Genomic DNA, 18,524 nt, shown 5'->3' with positions numbered 1-18,524 from the left:
TGGATGCCTCACAGTATTTCTATGGATGGAATTGTGCCACTTGGTCTTTCTGCATTGGATTCAAGAAAATGTCTTGCAGAGTGATTCACAAGTGTCTCTCTCATTCAACAGAAATTAGGGTAGAAATCGTAATCAGGTGTTTTGAAATGGGCTTTCAAAACAACCTGGGAGGTCCCTGAAGTGATAGACAAAACTGAATTTAACGTGCCAAAACTTTTATCAGACATTTAACCCTCCAAGAGCTTAAAAACCGATGCATTAGGGAAGAATGGCAGAAAGAGTATCATTAGAGGCCAAGGGATTAGAAAATTGATTGAAGAGGCAAATAACTTTAAATACTATCACCAACGATGCCTAATAATGATCAGTAGGAAACAGGTGGAGCTTTTAAACCCCGGCTGCACATTTAATTAGATTTTTTCTATCGTAAAGAATAGTATAAGTAGAGAGAAGTAACTTTAAATGACGGACCTAGGAATACACAGATTCAGGAAGTTGTCAAACAATATGAAAAATGTCACCCAAATGTTCTTGATTGAGGTCATATCTGTAGTTTTAGCATTAGGAAATCTGGATTTTTTTCCTTGAGTCATACATAACTTGGTTTTCCATAGAATTTTTACATATCTTGGGTTCCTTTGTGCCTCAGAGTCTGGGCAGTAGGATGACCATCTTGTTCTGGTTTGCCCAGGACATTCTCTGTTTTAGCTTGAAAATGCCACATCCTGGAAACCTCTTCTGTCTCAAATAAGCCAGAAGATTATCACTCTAGGAAGGAGGACTCTTAAAGTGATTAAGAACAGCAGAGGTCAGGATCTTACCTCAGCCTTCAAAAAGAATCACTCCAACTTATGTCAGTATATAATAGGTTTTGCATTATATTTCAAAGATGGTTCTAAGTTTTCTTTTTTGAAGTTTGAAAATCACTGACGTTAGTACTTGAACCCTTTCATCTAGAAGAGACAATCTGATAAACTAAAGCCAGCTTCAAAGCTACATAACAACATGCTACTAATTTAATAAGAGCTGATTATGGAGCCCTAAAGCCTGTTCTCATAAACAGGGATGTGCTTGTTGACATTTGGAATGTAGAATTTTGCTTGATGCTGGGTTTTATGTGAGGAGGGAAATGGTACTTTGTTGCCATGGAAAAAAAGTGTTGATTACTAAAAGCTGTCTTCTCCTATAATTATTTGCATTTTCATTTGAAATAACTCTGAAAGATGGACAACAAAGCAGGGAAATCTGATTCAGTAAAGTTTCCAAACACGAACTTTTTGGACAATGTTTTATAGAAGAGATACATTGGCCATTAATAGTAAATGAAGGAGGCTAGAGGCCATATAATCTCATATCAAAGATATTGCAAAAAGCATTTTCAATCAACTGTTTAGTCAGCAAACATTTTACCAGAGGAGCTATCCTCCCCCACATTTATGAAAAATAAATGATCTGCTAGCTTGATTTTTTAAAAAGGGAATAGTGTATTCTTACATTTCAGTTCATCAACGTAGAGACTTCAAGTAGAGCAATCACAATCATCCACTTATGATGCGTTAAATCTACTGTCACTTCTCTCACATACAGGAAAAAAACAAAACAAAACGAAAGAACGTGAATAAAGGATACCTTTGGTGCTCGAATAGCAATTCCAGGTTCTCCTTTAAATCCAGGAAACTCAGGTCCTCCTCTGTCTCCCTGTACCTTTCAAATAATGTTCACAGTTTCAGGCTTTAGATTTTATGAGAAACCATAATGGCACAGAGCAAAAAAGCCATTGGCCAATTATAAAGGGCTTAATCTATTAGAATCAGATCCTGAGAGAGTACATCTTCTAATGTATTTGAGGGGAGTTTCAAATCTTAAGCAAATAAAAACTGTCAGTAAAGACTACTAAACTGTTCAGAGAAAGGCCACTGAAATAATAGGTGGCTCTCTAGACTCAAATATTTAGACTGTGAAAACGTCCAGGAATGCTCTTACATCTGAGTGGATTTCTTTTCTGCCAGACTTTCTGATTAGCAGATTATTCTGAACAAATGCAATAAATTCTTACATGCTTTAGGGTCTAGGTATTTAAGGGAGGTAGTTCAAGGTAAAGTGACAAGTTCAAGACCAGAAGCAAGAAATCTGGTTTCTAATCTTAAATTTGCTGCTGGCCTTTCATCTGCTTAATTGTAAAATATCAGGGTTGAGCTATATGATATCTTTGGTTTCTTCCAAAACTGAAATTCTAGTTCACTTGTTTCATGAATCTTTTCCCCACTCCAACTGCCAAAGACCCAAGTAAAAGAAAAAAACTATTCCCGAGAATGCATACCTTTGGCCCGGGTGGTCCAGGAATTGATGTTCCAGGCATCCCAAAAGGGCTCATAATCCCTGGATCACCCTAAAAAAAGAGCAAACTACTCATTACATGTCAAACAAGGAAACCATGTACAGGAATTATATTAAAAAATATAAAAATGTATTTCTAGCATTTTAAAGTATTGTGACCTATTTCACAGACCGATGTGAAAATATTTGAACATCTTTGTTAAACCACTACTAAAGTTATTGATGGTTAAAATTTCACTCCCTTTAATAAATGCATTCAGTTAATTCTTGAGTAATAGGAAATTTCTCTCTCTTGTGCATCCTTTTATTAGCTAATAAAAATCATGTAATTCGTGGTGATTCACTTTTGTATTTGTATGCCAGGAAGCTCAGAGGGAAATATTTGTTCCATTATAACAAATACCTTTAGTGTAAGTTTTTGAGTACACTTGGTAGGTAAATAATGTTCCTTCTAGTTTATAACTTTTTCCTTTGTTATTTTATTTTATGGTCCACAGTATATCAGTCTTCCATTGTGTGGTATCTCACGTCCCTTATTAAAAGTAGAGAGTTTATGGTTTAAAAAAATGAAATTTTGAACAGGAAAATTAAAACATTTCTCTCTTTTTTTTTTTTGTCTCAGTATGAGTCTCCATAAAGACTCAGTCTGGAACAACAAGCAATGTCTCTGTCCTACCTGGTTCTAGATCAGTGATTTTCAAATTTTAGGGAACAGAGAAATCATTAGAGAAATCTGGTAAAATATAGGGTCCAGGATTTCAGCCCTGGAGATTTTATTTCAATAGGTCTAGGGGCTGGGCCCAGGAATATGAATATTTATGAGGCACCTCTGGTGATTCTAAGTACCACTACTGCACTTTAAAACACTGTGCAAAGCAATTGTCTTTCGTTTTTTAACTTATTTTATTGAAGTATGTTTGATTTATAATGTTGCGTTAATTTCTACTGTACAGCACCTATATAACGATCATTTAAAAATGGTTTTCACATTTTTGAGTGATTGTTAAATAGGTGCCCACATAATATCCTCAATTTTGCTTCTTGGCCCAAAAAGCCAAAAATATTTGCTCACTGTACCTTTACCAAAAATTGGCCTCCTCCTGCCTTACAGAATTGACTATTTGGTCCTCCTCCTTCCTCCAGGAGGGACTCTATCAATCAGACTCACTGGTGATGACTCCTGCCCTGAGCCACCTCCATCTTCACAGCTGAGGCCTCCCACTGTGCTGATTCCATTATACGACCAACAGGCGGAGCACACTGGCCGCTGGGGCCAAGTGATGCCGAGGCCTGTATGTGCCAGTCCTTAATTCCAAACCTGTATGGCAATGGCACAGGACATGGCCAGGGTTCTGGCAACAGATAACCACCCTATTCAATCCCATGGCAAAGGGATAAAACATTAACCTGTTAAAATATTCACTAAAACCAGATGAAGCAAAATTATGCTTTAGATTTAATCTATTCTTCTTTTTTTAAGAGAAGCCAATTACTTTTAAATACAAAACTGTATACATAGAAAGTATGCAATTCTTTTAAAGACCCTTATTTAGGTGTATGTTTTGAAATATGGCAATTCTTTATCAGAAAAAACTTTCTTTCAAAATACAGAAAAATATTCACGTTGAGTCAGCGTAACTAAGACATAGAGTAATCACTGTTGTTGATACTAATCCAACACATTTCCTATATAATGGCTTTTCTCATCATGTGCTCCTTGAACTGCCTGTGGCAGAAGACACTTATTTAGGAAATGCAGATTCTTGGGACCCACCCACATACTAAATCCAGATCTCTAGGCATGGCACCAAGAAATAGGGGTTTGTAACAAGCTCCCAGGCAATACTGATGACACGGAAGTTCAAGAATTACTGGTCTATAGGGGATGCCTTTTTTTTTAATACCTGCTCGTATCTTGCTGGTACCCTTTTTTTTTTTAAGTTGTTCTTTAATAGTCTGGTCCTTGAACAGACTCCCTGTTTCTTTCTTACAATTAGCATCTTCCTAGAGCCCTGAACACATCCAGATGACCTCAATATTCTCTCCTGCTTAGTCAGGACACGTATCTAATTTCTTGCTTCACAATTTCCTTACTTCTTCCTCAGCACCCTGTCTCGGGCAGTTTATCAGGACATATAGGCCCTACTTTCCATTTCACATATTGATTTTTTCCTGTCTGAATAACTCCATGTATTGAACACTTACAATGTGCCAGGAACCATGCTGAGTTCTTTATTCACTCTTTTAGGTCTTCACAACAACCCTGTGAAATAGACACTATTACTCTTTTCCTTCTACGATTGAAGTTGACTGGCCCCCAAAAGTTCCGGGCTGGGGCAGGACGAGAACCCCACTCTCCTGCCTTCTGAAGCACTGCTCTTCATCCTTTACTGCATTGCCGCTCAGTCTGGGACTTCTTTTGTTTGTTTGTTTGTTTGTTTTGCGGTACGTGGGCCTCTCACTGCTGTGGCCTCTCCCGCTATGGAGCACAGGCTCCTGACGTGCAGGCCCAGCGGCCATGGCTCACGGGCCCCGCTGCTACGCACCATGTGGGATCTTCCCGGACCGGGGCACGAAGCCGTGTCCCCTGCATCGGCAGGCGGACTCTCAACCACTGCGCCACCAGGGAAGCCCTCAGTCTGGGACTTTTTTGTTCTTATTCCACAAAACAAGATGATAGAGAATTGATACCTTCTATGGTCCTAACTTTATCCCAACTACTGAATATTTTGCTGTTACTAGAGAGGACTGACACACAGATTCTCTCCTAGCAGAATAAATATTTCAATGAAGATCACATGTTTTATGCAATCTCTTTATTCCATTCTATTATGGTCTGAAATAGTGTGGTTTCTAAAGCCTTTTTCATTCGGGGGCTTTTGTTTTGTATTTGTTGAGAGGAAAACAGTGGAAATCTAATATTCCATTAAAACCAGGCACAATTACAATCTCCCCAAAGCATAAATGAGAATATAAGAAACATACCTTCGGTCCTTCGGGCCCTGGAAATCCCCTCTGTCCTTGATTTCCTTTGCTCCCTTTCTTTCCTCCATCACCCTGACACAAATTATAATAAAAATATAGTTGTTCTGTGAACAGACCCTCCTTAATGTTATATCATGGCCAGATTCTCAATGAATACCTACTTTAAAGTGATGTTCCCCAAGCCCAGCTCAGCTGCTGCACAGGGTTTGTCAGTGTTCCTGAGCAGATTGGATGACTTCAGAATTGTTAAGTCTTCATTTATTCAGTATGATTTAGTATTTTCTAAACTCTATGTTCAGTATCTTCCTTTGGGGCCTTCGATTTGACTTTACAGTTTTTTTTGCCCCCTTGGTCTATTAACAGATGATTTTCAGACAGTCAGTTTCAGAAAAGAAATGATTTGTCATGCCGTTTTTCAGCTTCTGTGCTATTTCAGTTTTAAAACATAAAATAAGACATTTTAAAAATCCAGCCTTGTTTCTTCCTCAGTGGAGAGTCTAGTTCTTTCTCCCAAAGGAGGCCAATAACTCAACTGGTAGAAAGATGAGTGAGCATTAACCTGGTGCAGAGCTAGAAATTGCCTAGTGTTCCCCAGCAGGGTTGTATACACAAATGCTACCCCCAAAGAATTGTATTACCTTCAGCCAGAAGCCTCAGAGAATTCCAGAACTATCCTTACACTAGGGTTCAACTGCAAGGCACCATACCTAAGTTTGTGCCTAGCTCGGTGAAAGAACTCCTCGGGGTTTGTAGCCAAGGCCATTCAATATATATGACATAAATGACTCTACCACAGTTTTCCAGTTTTCAAACCTAAGCATGCATCAGAATCACCTGGAGATTGCTGGGCCCACATCCAGAGTTTATGATTTAATAGGTCTGGATTGGGGTCCAATAATTTACATTTCTGACAGCAGCATCAGGTGCTGCTGTTCCAGGGACTGCACCTTGAGAACCACTGGACTATACCAAGCTCATCGGCAATGCAGACACTTCACTAAGAAGAAAAGGTGACCTGTAGAATCCACGGACATGCAAAGAACTCCCTAATATGCATACTAATCGAGAGTAGTGACACAGGAAATTTAAAAAATACCTGTTGAATGTCCAAATATTGAATATAACTTATTGTATCATTATTAATGCCAACAGAAATGAAATCTACCCACAACTATTTATTTTCTCCCATTAACTACCAAATTGAACTATTGACCTAAATCTTCCCAGAAGCCAACAGTAAGAATCCAACTATTATTAAAAGTGCCAACACTGAACCATAACATACCTTGGATATGTAACATATTCCTACCACTCTTCTCCATTAGCCTTCTGTAAGCCCCGAATCACCTTAAAGCCACAAATCCAGGCAGTGCATATTCTCCTTGCTCTGCTGGTCTATTTGACACCACCCATTGCTTTCCTCTTGAAAGCCTTTCTCCTTGGTTTCTCTAACATGGTACTGCTGTGCATTCTGCCTATCTTCATGCTGTTGTGAATATTCTTGCTCCAGCTACTGTAAAATGTGGGATTCAAACTTTAGCTCTCTTTCTCAGAGCTATCATTCATTCCCACGGCTTCAGTTATAACTCCAAGGGTCTGTTTTCCAAAAGTATATTCAAGAAAATGTTAGTTCTCATGAATGTTAATAGGCAATCATTTCTAAAAGTATTTTTTGCATCATGTTGAAAAGGGATTCTCTGTTCATATTTTTACTCCCTGCTTCCCACCCCACCAAAAATAGATCTCAGAGTCTGGTTAATCAATTATTTAAAATGTTTGAAATTCTACAAATATATTTCAGTTTTTCACATTTAAGGTTAACAACTCAATTTTAGCCAATATTTTCTCAAGGCGTAGACATCTAAGCTATCAATTACTATTTTAATAGAATTATAAACAGAACACTAATAAGTATATGGATTTTATTTTTACTTTACTCATATATAATTCTTCAGAATCTTTATATGGTCATTGATGACCGCACATAAGAAATGCAGGAACATCTGACACCTTAGAGGCTATAGATAATGTCACTAATGGTCTTATTGATGAATTTGGATATTTTCATCTTGACATATAAAGATGTTATTCAACTAGCACTTCTACAATGTATAAAATAAATATATTCCATGTTGTGAAAGTACCACTTAATAAGGTTATATTTCTTATTACTCTGTGAGATTATATACATATTTGAAAAAAATTTATGGACTTTGACGTCTCACTGATGTATCTCAAGTCTTCTTTTCCCTTACTATGTGTTTTTTGAATGTCAATTTGGCTGTTTAGTAAGAAAATGTGTTGAACTCTTCCTCTAAGCTGGGACTTAATGACAGATGGTAGGAAAATGAAAATGAATAATACATACTTGCTGTATTACAAAAGTTCAAAAGCTGGTATCCATAATTTTAAGCCAGAAGTAAACACCTTTGACATAGCAAGAATAACATCAAATTTCTCCTAAGATGGCTCCTTAGTATAAGGACCAGAACTCAGGCAGTCTGCTTCCCTCCCCCTACCACTGTCAATTCCATACCTTGAGGCCAGGTTGTCCTTTTCCAGGTGGTCCTTCAGGGTCTCTTGCTTCTGGAAGCCCCGCTTCTCCCTAGAGGAAATGGCACTGATGTCTTAGCTGACCCTCCCTAGACAGTATGTATACACCCACCTTGTCTCTTCTTACAGCCAGTAGTCTCTGCTGAAATCCTCCAGTACAGACCAGACCTTCACTGTAGTCTCAAAATTAAGTTGGAAGTTTACCAACTTGAATAAATTCATATCAAACTCCAGTTTAGCTCAGAGCAGCTGAAATACCATGAAAAAGTCCAATTTCCCAGCCAATTGCCAAAGCAATAAGCTCACTTTCTTTTGGCTCTTCATTCAGATTTGGTGGTTTGTTTTTTTAAAAAACAAGAAAGACCTTCAGCCTTTCCATCTGCTGTTTTCCACTACTTATATTGAAAAATGAGTATTTCAAATGTCAACTCAAAGTACTTCAGGAAGTCTTTATAGTAGCCTTACTTCCTGAATGCATTTACAGACTCCTTTTGGAGGGGGAAAAAAAAAAAGTGTTTTTCTGTAAGTTTAAATAAAAGTGCTTTCTAGGAATCCCAAAGGGACTAGGTCACTGGAGGATACCATGGCCAAAATACCAGAGAGAAGACAGAGGGTGTGAGCTACTACTCAGGCTTTGAATTGGCGCTCTTTTATCTGAACTAAGAGAAAAAGGAAATTAAGAGTTGTGGGATTTTTTTTTTCTTGAAAAGACTAAGTTTGTCTTAAATGGTTTAATTTGAGCTTCTGCAGGACCAAGATACAGTGTGGTTCAATAGTTTTACACCAATAATATGAAAAGCAGTGTTACCTTCTTCCCTGTAGCTCCTTTTTCTCCCGGTACTCCTGGCTGCCCTGGGAGCCCGTGGATGAGCAAAGATTTTTATTTCCCAGAAGTTCATATTTATCATGGAACTCCCCTTTGAGGTATTCGAAATTGGTCACATCTTGTAATACCTGAGAAAAGCCTATGAGCAGGGAAATCTGAATAGTAATTAATAGTCATTAAACTATTTGGCCTTGGGCAAGTTCCTTAACCTCTCTGGGTCTCAGTTTTGGGTTATGTTGTTTGTTATGGGTTAAATTGTGACCAGCCCCCTCCCCCAAAAGATATGTTAAAGTCTTAACCCTTGGCACCTGTGAACGGACCTTATTTTGTAATCAAGTTAAGATGAGGTAACTAGGGCAGATCCTAGTCCAATGTGAGTGGTGTCCTTATAGGAGGAAAACGTAATGTGAAGACAGGCACATATGGAGAACCCCACGTGAAAACAGAAGCCAAGATTAGAGTGATATAGCTGCAGGCCAAGGAATTCCAAGGATTGGCCACCACCAGAGGCCGAGAGGCAAGGAAAGATTCCTTATAGGTTTTGGAGGAAGTATGGCCCTGCAGACACCTTGATTTTTTACTTCTAGCCTCCAGAACTGTGAGACAATAAATTTCTATTATGTTAAGCCACAGTTTGTGGTAATTTGTGACAGCAATCCTGAAAAAAAAAACTAATATAAAAATGAAATAAAAACATTGGGGCCCAAACGTTGCTTCCAAGTCTAATATTCAATAATTCTACTCACTTTCCAGTTAATTTGTGATTAAGAACAAGTCCTTTAAAATGTTCAGAGAAAACACATGCTACTTTAAAACAGTATACAAGTATCCTTACTGCATTTATTAAGAGCAAAATATATCGAAAATAATTGAAAGTCATTTCAGCTAAATTATAAAAACTAGTGAAAAAGCACAGTGAACCTAAAAATAAATAGAAAGATATAATAAAGATGACAGCAGAAAATAATAAACTTGCAAGCAAAAAGCAAGAAGTGTAACAAAATTAAAAGGTAATACTTAAAAATACTCAGAAAATAAACTTCTAACAGTAATGATTAATATTAAAAAAGAAAAGTCATAAAAAACAGTATTAGGAATGAAAGGTGAATATAATTATATACATAGTAACTTTTTTTGATCATAGAAAATTTCTGTGACAATTTCAAATATATTAGAAACATTAATAAATGGATAATCAAGAAAAATATAAATTACATAAATGATATAAGAAGGAATGAACAAACTAAATAAACCAACCATTAAATAAATTGAATCAGTAATTGCAAGTCTGGAACTTCCTCTCCCTCCCAGATCACAGACTTTGTTTTATAATCAAACCTTACCAAATTTTTAAACATCTGAAGAAGAGATATTCCCTCTCTTATACAAATAGTTCTGAAAAATAGAAAAAGAGGGAAGTCTACGCAATTTATTTTATGAGGCTAATAAAACTTTGATTTAAAAAGTCATACAAGATAAGAAAACAAAAATCACAGACCAGTCTACCTAAGAAAAAGGATGTAACTTAAGGTTCTCGTCAAAATGGAGCAGTAGGGACTAGATTTAATTTCCCATCTGATGCAACTAAAAAAGCAGACAAAATATATGAAACAATGACTTTCAAGACATTAGACACTAAGTAATGAAGGTTAATAATTCCTGAGAGAGGGGAAACAAAATAGGTGAAAATTACAATTTCCCAAGTTTACTGTTTGGGTAAAGTTCCCAGGCCATGGTGCTGGGAGAGAGAACCCAGGGAAACATCAGAAGTCTTTCTAATTTAAGGAGACAAAGGTAGGAGTCTGGGTAAGCCAAGGTATCAAAAATTCACACAATAGATTACCAGAGAGGAAGGATGCCATGGTGAGAACTATGAAGATCTGCTGTGCATCCACCTTGAGTATTTAGCTGAATACTGTTCAGCACAGAGTGAAGAAACTACCCAAGGCCAAGAAAACAACCAGTTTCAAGGATCAGAGAGAACTGACAGCAGGAGAGATACAGTGCCTGCTCCCAGTGGCAAGAAAGAAAACTTCTCAGTGCTGAGGGCATAGATTAGAGTTCTAAAAAGGGTCATGCCTCAGTAGTGGGGAAAAATTAACCCCAGACTAAATGCTGCTTTTGTCCCCTAATAAAGCTTAACAGCAAGACCAGAATGCTCAAACTGTTTTCAAGTAGTATAGAAGCATCTAAGAACAAAGCACAAAAATACTTATACGAATACAAAAATATCTAACACCTAAAAAGGTAAAATTCACAATGTTTGGTAGCTAATCAAAAATGATCAGGGATTAAAGAAAGCTGCAAAAACTTGACATAGAAAATGACACAGGTGATAGAATTCGTATATAAGAACATTAAAACAGTTACTATACTGCATTCCATATGTTCAAGAAACTAAAGGAAAGTTAAAACTTGTTAAACAGAGATATGAAAGATATAGAAGGACATAAATTGAACTGCTAGAGTTGAAAATTGCAAAGTATGAGATAAAAATACACTGGATAGAATTAAAAGCAGATTAGACATCACAGAAGAAAAGATAAGCAATCTGAAAGATATAGCAATAATAAATGAAACACACAGAGAAAAGAGACTGAATTAGAATGAGCAGAGCATCTGTGAACTGTGAGAAAACTCCAAGCATTTAAACTTAAGTGGGAATTTCCTGGGTGAAGGCTGAGGATAGGAAATATTTCAAGATATGCTAACCTAATATTTTCAAAATTTGATGAAATCAGTAACTCGTAGGTCCGAGAAGATCAATGAAACCCAAACACAAGAAATATGAAGAAAACTGAACTAAGGCACATTATAATCTCATGGCTCAAAACCAGTGCTAGAGAGAAAAATCTCAAAAGTAGCCAAAGACATTATGTAGTGAAACAAACGTATAGATCACAACATAGAGCCCATGCTTCACAGCAAGAGAAGCCACTGCAATGAGAAGCCCACGCACCGCAACGAAGAGTAGCCCCCACTCACGGCAACTAGAGAAAGCCCACACGCGGCAACGAAGACCCAATGCGGCCATAAATAAATAAATAAATTTTTATTAAAAAAAAAAAAACCTACAGCAAATATCACACTTAAAAGTGAAATTTTAAGAGCATGTCCTCTGAAGTCACTTCCTTTAAACGTTGCACTGGAGACCCTAGCAGTGTAAAATGATAAAAAGTGAATAAGAAAAAGAACTAAAAAGGAAGAGGCAAAATTGTTTTTATTTTCAGACAGTATGCTTATGTATACAGGGAGTAGAAAAGCAAGAGCCTTTACAAACAATTAGAAATAAGAGATTTTATCAGCTGGCTGGATACAAAAATTAATATACCAAAACAAAACAAGACAATAACAAAACAATACTTTTCCTATACACCTGTTACAGTTAATTGGAAGGTACAGAAAAAAAACAATTCACAATTGCAAAAATTTCTCCAAGGTACCTTTTTAACTAAAAAAGTAGAAGATCTTTACGGATAAAATGACAAATATTTTCCTAAAAAAGGTAGAGAGGTTTACTCTGTGGTTTGAAAGACTCAATATTTAATCCAAAGATTCAATGCAATTTCAAAAACTCCAACAGGATATTTGTCAAATTTGACAAGCCAATTCTAAAATGTATATGTTAGAATTAAGAATAACCAGGGAAGAAGATGAGAGTATTTTCTCTGTGGATGATAAAACATTATAAATCTATCATAATCAAGACAGAGGTAATAGCACTGAGAGATATAAATAGAAAAATGGAGCAGAATAGAGAACTCAGGCACTGATCCTCACAAATATAGAAACTTGATATATGACATAGGAGGTATTACAAATCAGTGTGGCAAAGATGGGCTACTTAATAACTGATGCTGGGATATTTGGTTAGCCATATGGGGAAAAAATAGACTCCCTACATTGCCCTATCCACAAAAATAAATTCCAAGTGTATTAAAGACCTAAAATTTAAAAAGTAAAACATGAAATTTTTCAGAAGAAAATACATAAGAATATATTATGACTTTGGAGTCAAGAAACGTTTTTAAATAATATTCCAAAAGCCCAAACCATAAAGGGATAGAAACACATCAAAATCTAAAACTTCTATTGTATATGCTGAAAAGTACTCTAAGTGAAAAAGACAAACCATAGCCTCAGAGATTTGCAACTCAAATGACAAAGGACTATTATCCAGATATATAAAGAACTATTAATTAATAAGAAAGGAACACCCAACATCAAAAACAAAAAAAAAAATCAGTATCTACAGGAATTTACAAAAGAGAAAAACCGAGGTCCATTAAGCACACAAAAACTATTCAGTTAGTTATCAAGGAATAAAAACTGAACCAATGAGATGTATTTTTACATGCTTCATACTGGCAAGAATGTAGAGAAAAGAGCATTTTAACCTGTTGCTGGAAGGAGGGTAATCTGGTCCAAACATTTTACCCATTGTTTATTTTGGGCAGGATTTTCACAGTATCAAAATTGAAAACTTGCATACTCTGTGATCTTCCAATCCTGCTAATGAGAGAAACTTGTATCCTTACAAAAGAGGAAACCCAGAGAATGTTTATGGCAGCATTGTTGGCAAATGCACAAAATGGAAAGCAATTTAAATGTCCATCAAGAGGAAAGCATAAATTTTAAATGAGGTATTCTCATACCATATAGTATCATAAAATAATTAAACTGAATGAATTAAAGGCATATAAAAACACAAATAACTAAGGCTGAGTATAAATATATTGCAGAATGATATATTATGTAAAGTTCAAGAATACAAAAAAAGCAATATACGGCTTATGCATAAAAACATATGGGAAAATTATAAAAAACTTCAAAAGAATGATAAACACCAAATTCATGATAATGGTTACATCTGGGGAGGGAAGGGAGAGCAATAGGATTGGGGAGCACAGGCAGAGGCCTTCAGCTATATCTGTAATGCTTCTTCTTAAAAAAATTCTAGAATACATGTGGCAAAATGTTGATATTTGATAAAGCTGGGTGTGGAATACATGGGTGTTCTTTGTTATTCTCTATAGTACTGAGTATATTTTAAGTATTTCATTTTTCTAAATGAGAGAAGCTTAAGATTATATATCCATCTAGTGCAAGAGTGGGATTTGAACTTAGGTAGTCTAACTGCCTAGTAGCCTTGTTACTCTATATGGCCTCTCTGAAATTGGCATTAGATGACATAATATGTATATATACATATATACATACTATAGACATGTATAGACAAATATAGTATATATATGTATGTACACACATATATGTACTTAGCATATTTAGCACTTAGCACATTGTGTGACACATCAAAATCATTCCATAAATGGCAGCTATGATCACTATATTAGTACATTTTGTGTCTCTTGCAATTATATGTTTATATATATGTAAAATGTATATTTGTTTTAGACCTGTGTCTTACATATTCTTCTAATACCCAATTCTCATAAGAATCATGTCAATGACAGCAGAACAATGATGGATTTCAACGCTCAGCATGGCTTGCCAGATTCTATATGCCTTCAGGATGAGTTATAGAAATTGTGAAGGGTAAAATAAGGATTCATTTATTTATTCAACAGCACTTATTGAGTACCTATTTTGTCCCCCAAACTGAGGATTCAGTAACAAAGAAGAAGAAAAGGAAACAAAATCCCTGCCCCAGTGGGGTACCACTGTCCAATAGAATATAAAGCAAGCCATATATGTAATTATATTATTAACAGCCACATTTACAACATTAGAAGAAACAGATAAGTACAATTCTAATAATATATTTTACTTTAATACAACTGAAATTTTGCCATTTCAGTATGTAATCAATATACAAATGTATTAATCATATAGTTTGCATTTTTTTTTTTTTTGTACCAGGCTTTGTAATCCAGAGTGTATAGTACATTTACAGCACACCTCAGTTTATACCAGCCACATGTCAAGTATTCAGTAACCACTTGTGGCTAGCGGCTGCCATACTGGGCAGTGCATTTCTAAAGGGTGTAGTAAGATGAAAAGTAATTCAAAAAACATGCAAGTTGAGGTAAGTGGTAAAAAGCAAGGGAAACAAACAGTGTGCTTTTAAATAACAGTCTGGGGTAACAGTAGTGGGGTGGGCATACTTTATATTTAGGAAATGAATTTTGAGGAAGTAACTTTTGAGCTGAGATCTGAAGGATGAGAAGGAGCCGGCTACAAAACAAAAGGGGGGAAATAAACTTTACTGAAATTCTCCTATGCTTCTATAATATGGCAGGCAATAATGTTCTTAAAGAATCAGTCTGTGCTGAAAGAGGACCTCTAGTGCTAATAAATAAATAAAAACATAAACAGTCATCACTAAAATAAACTAAGATTTTGGTTTTTCTTAAACAATACAAGTTAAGCATCAGACTCTGATGAAATAACAGATGATACATACATGATATGTATTGCATTTGGATATAAATGAAACTTTACATAATATTACATAAATGCTTCCAAGCAGCTTAGACAACCCACCTTTGGACCGTGCACTCCAAGTCCCACTGGTCCTCTAGGATCTGTAGGTCCTATCTGGCCGACTTCTCCCTAATGAGGTAAGAGTATTTGAAGAGTATTTGAATATAGCAGCAAAGTAAAAATAATATGTACCTACCTTTGATCTCCTAAGAGCAAAACATACCAGCAAAGTAAGATAAAACTGAGTTTCATATGCTCTATTCACGTATGTGTGTGTATATGTGCATGTATCTATTCAAATATAAATATATTTCAGGCAAATATATATATATATATTTGGAAAAGATAGGCAGTTATATTCCAGAGTAACTAAAATTGACACATGAGAAGCCAAGGTTACTGCTGATCAAAAGCAGTATCATAACCAGAGAGAACAACTTGAGCTTTCACCACTGAGCTCAAATCAGAAATCTCAAGGACTTTAACTGTATTCTCTTGAGCTACTTCTCACATGGGACTCTCGAAGGAATCTACTGAAAGGGAGGTACTTTCAGAGGAGTATTTATTTAACGATGATCAGTGATTCTTTGAAGCAACATTAAGGACAGCTGGTTAAGTAAGTGTCATGACTCTCCCCAAGGGATAAATAATAATTCTAATTTAGAAGGTAATATGCTTCCAAGTTCATAGAAAAATTTTTATTTGCCAGGTTATTTCTGACTCCATATCTTTATATTTTTATTTTTAGAAATTTATTTATTTATTTTTGGCTGCATTGGTTCTTTGTTGCTGCACGCAGGGTTTCTCTAGTTGCGGCAAGTGGGGGCTACTCTTCGTTGCAGTGCATGGGCTTCTCATTGCGGTGACTTCTCTTGTGGAGCACGGGCTCTAGGCGCATGGGCTTCAGTAGTTGCGGTGCGTGGGCTCTAGAGCGCAGGCTCAGTAGTTGTGGCGCACGGGCTTAGTTGCTCTGCGGCATGTGGGATCTTCCCAGGCCAGGGCTGGAACCCGTGTCCCTGCATTGGCAGGCGGATTCTCAACCACTGTGCCACCAGGGAAGCCCCTGACTCCATATCTTTAACTAAACGTTTTGGCTGTTGGACCTATTGTGGGGAATGAAAACTAGCCAGCCCACAGGTAACCTCTACTGATATTACTGCTTGAGTTTCTAGAACAGGGTCTCACAAGTAAAAGTAATAAAAGCAGTAAATTAAGATGGTGTAAATATAGTCTGCCACCTTGGTAGCCACCGGTTCTCTGTCTGTGGATTTGAAACTGAGTCCCCATAAAATTGAGTTCCTCTGTTGAGTTTGTGATTAACCTCTCTATCCAAAACTTTATTCCATTTCTTATCTGCCCTGTTCCCCTTAGAATTGAGTAGTATAGAAGAAAAAGGGGGATTGAAATCGAGTAGGACCCCGTGAGGCCCTCCCAGGTACAAAAGCCCCTCCATTTCCCGCTTGTAGAAAAAGGCTTTAATTTCCTGGGCCTTCCCTGAGTTCTAAGGAACAGGCACAGGCAGTTACTAATTAGTGAAATGAGGGAATGCAAAAACAAAGGAAGAGGGCTTCCCTGATGGGGCAGTGGTTGAGAGTCCGCCTGCCGATGCGGGGGACACGGGTTCGTGCCCCGGTCTAGGAAGATCCCATGTGCCGCAGAGCGGCCGGGCCCGGTGAGCCATGGCCGCTGAGCCTGCGCGTCCGGAGCCTGTGCTCTGCAACGGGAGAGGCCACAGCAGTGAGAGGCCAGCATACTGCAAAACACAAACAAACAAACAAACAAAAACAAAGGAAGAGGAGTTAAACAAAAAAAGTAATGACAATAGTTCAGCGATAAAACAGAGTACTAGTTCCTCCATAAGGGACAGACATAACAATCTGATGAATATCCCTGAGTTGTTCTTCAGGAACTAAGATCCCCCTCCACCGCCTGCCTCTTGTTTATAGGAGCTTGGCATCTCTGACTCCATATTGTACCTATCTGTTCTGCTGCTTTAACCTCTGAGTCATAAGCCTCTGTTCAGCCCTGCATGTAGACATGTTAATCACTAAAGGGACTCAGGTTAAGATTTGTGCAAACAGTCCCTGACTCAAAACTTACCTCCCATGAGGAGATAAGGAAGTATGAACAAAAATAACGATTGTCTTATCAAGATTTATAGGAACATCAGGAACAGACTCAGGTCAACTGAAGTCAACTAACCAAGAACAAAATGTTTTCAGAACACCCCTCGGACCCTTGCTGGCGCCCAGATATCTGTGGTCGTCCTTCTCTTCTTGATCTTAACTCCCTCCTGCTTCCCCCTTCCCTAGCATAAAAGAAACTTGAATTCTACCCCAAATTAAGATGGTTCTTTAGAACATTAGTATGCCATCTTCTTGTTTTGCTGCTTTTCCTCTCCCCTGCACTGTGTCTCTTGACTTACTGGCCTGTAGCGCAGCAAGTGGTATGAGCTTGGACTCGGCTGAAGATTCAACCAATCTTGGATGGAAAATATTCAAGGAAAAATATTCCAGAAATATCCAAAAGAAAGACCTGCATTTGCTGCATGCTGGCAGATATTTACATAGCATTTACATTGTACTTGGTATTAGCAGTTATCTAGAGATGATTTTTAAAATACAGGAGGATGTGAGTAGGTTATATGCAAATCCTACACCATTTATATAAAGGACTTGAGCATCCTCAGCTTTTGGTATAGGGAAGGGGTGGTAGTGCTGGAATCAACCTTCCAGCAGATACTGAGGGATGAATGTAAAAGCTTCTAAGAGCATAAAGAATACATATAACATTTTCTAAACCATTATGAATGCTAGTACATTTTACATTAAATAGAGATCTCTCATTTTTAAGTTCATTTCCTCTGCTGCCTTCCAAATGCACTGGCCACTGACCAGAAAACGACAGTCAGAATAGAGGTAGATTAAACTCTTCTCTCATTTAGAAAGTTACCTTGGGACCAGGTGAGCCTTGTCCTGGGGGCCCTTGTGGAACAGGTGGACCAATAGGACCTTGGATTCCCTTTAAAATGAAAATTTAAAAAATAATATGAGTGAAATTAAGAAGAAATTTAAATAAGTGTAGTTTCAAATCTTCTAAAGTAAAAGTTTATTTCACATCCCATGATTGATTACTTATACTCAGTTAATACTTGTTGAATGGGTGGCAGAGGCTGCTAGTAGAACCATAATATGCATTCTACCATTTTTCCATAGTAAGAGAATTTTTAACTGGCCTGCATGGCTGCCTAGAATAAAGACCATATTTCCTAATCCCTGGTGCAGCCAGGTGAATTGGATGCTGGCCAATGGGATGTGAATGAAGTGATCTGGGCAATTTCTGGTTCATGCTAAAGGAAGGATATGCCTTCTCTTTCCTT

General features: G+C 37.1%; 1 protein-coding gene across 1 annotated transcript in view; it reads right to left on the bottom strand.

Annotated features, from left to right (window-relative positions):
• COL28A1 (collagen type XXVIII alpha 1 chain) overlaps positions 1-18,524 on the bottom strand; it is a 158,259-nt gene that overhangs the window by 79,755 nt on the left and 59,980 nt on the right. Inside the window, 8 exon segments of the mRNA XM_065884024.1 lie at positions 1,630-1,698; positions 2,321-2,389; positions 5,323-5,394; positions 7,859-7,927; positions 8,684-8,738; positions 12,593-12,609; positions 15,206-15,274; positions 18,098-18,166. Coding sequence (XP_065740096.1) covers positions 1,630-1,698; positions 2,321-2,389; positions 5,323-5,394; positions 7,859-7,927; positions 8,684-8,738; positions 12,593-12,609; positions 15,206-15,274; positions 18,098-18,166 — 489 coding nt within the window.

Source organism: Phocoena phocoena, chromosome 9 (assembly GCF_963924675.1).
Source record: "Phocoena phocoena chromosome 9, mPhoPho1.1, whole genome shotgun sequence".
Taxonomy (NCBI): Eukaryota; Metazoa; Chordata; class Mammalia; order Artiodactyla; family Phocoenidae; genus Phocoena; species Phocoena phocoena.
The sequence above is the reverse complement of the archived record's forward strand: the minus strand, read 5'-3'. Positions and strand labels throughout refer to the sequence as shown.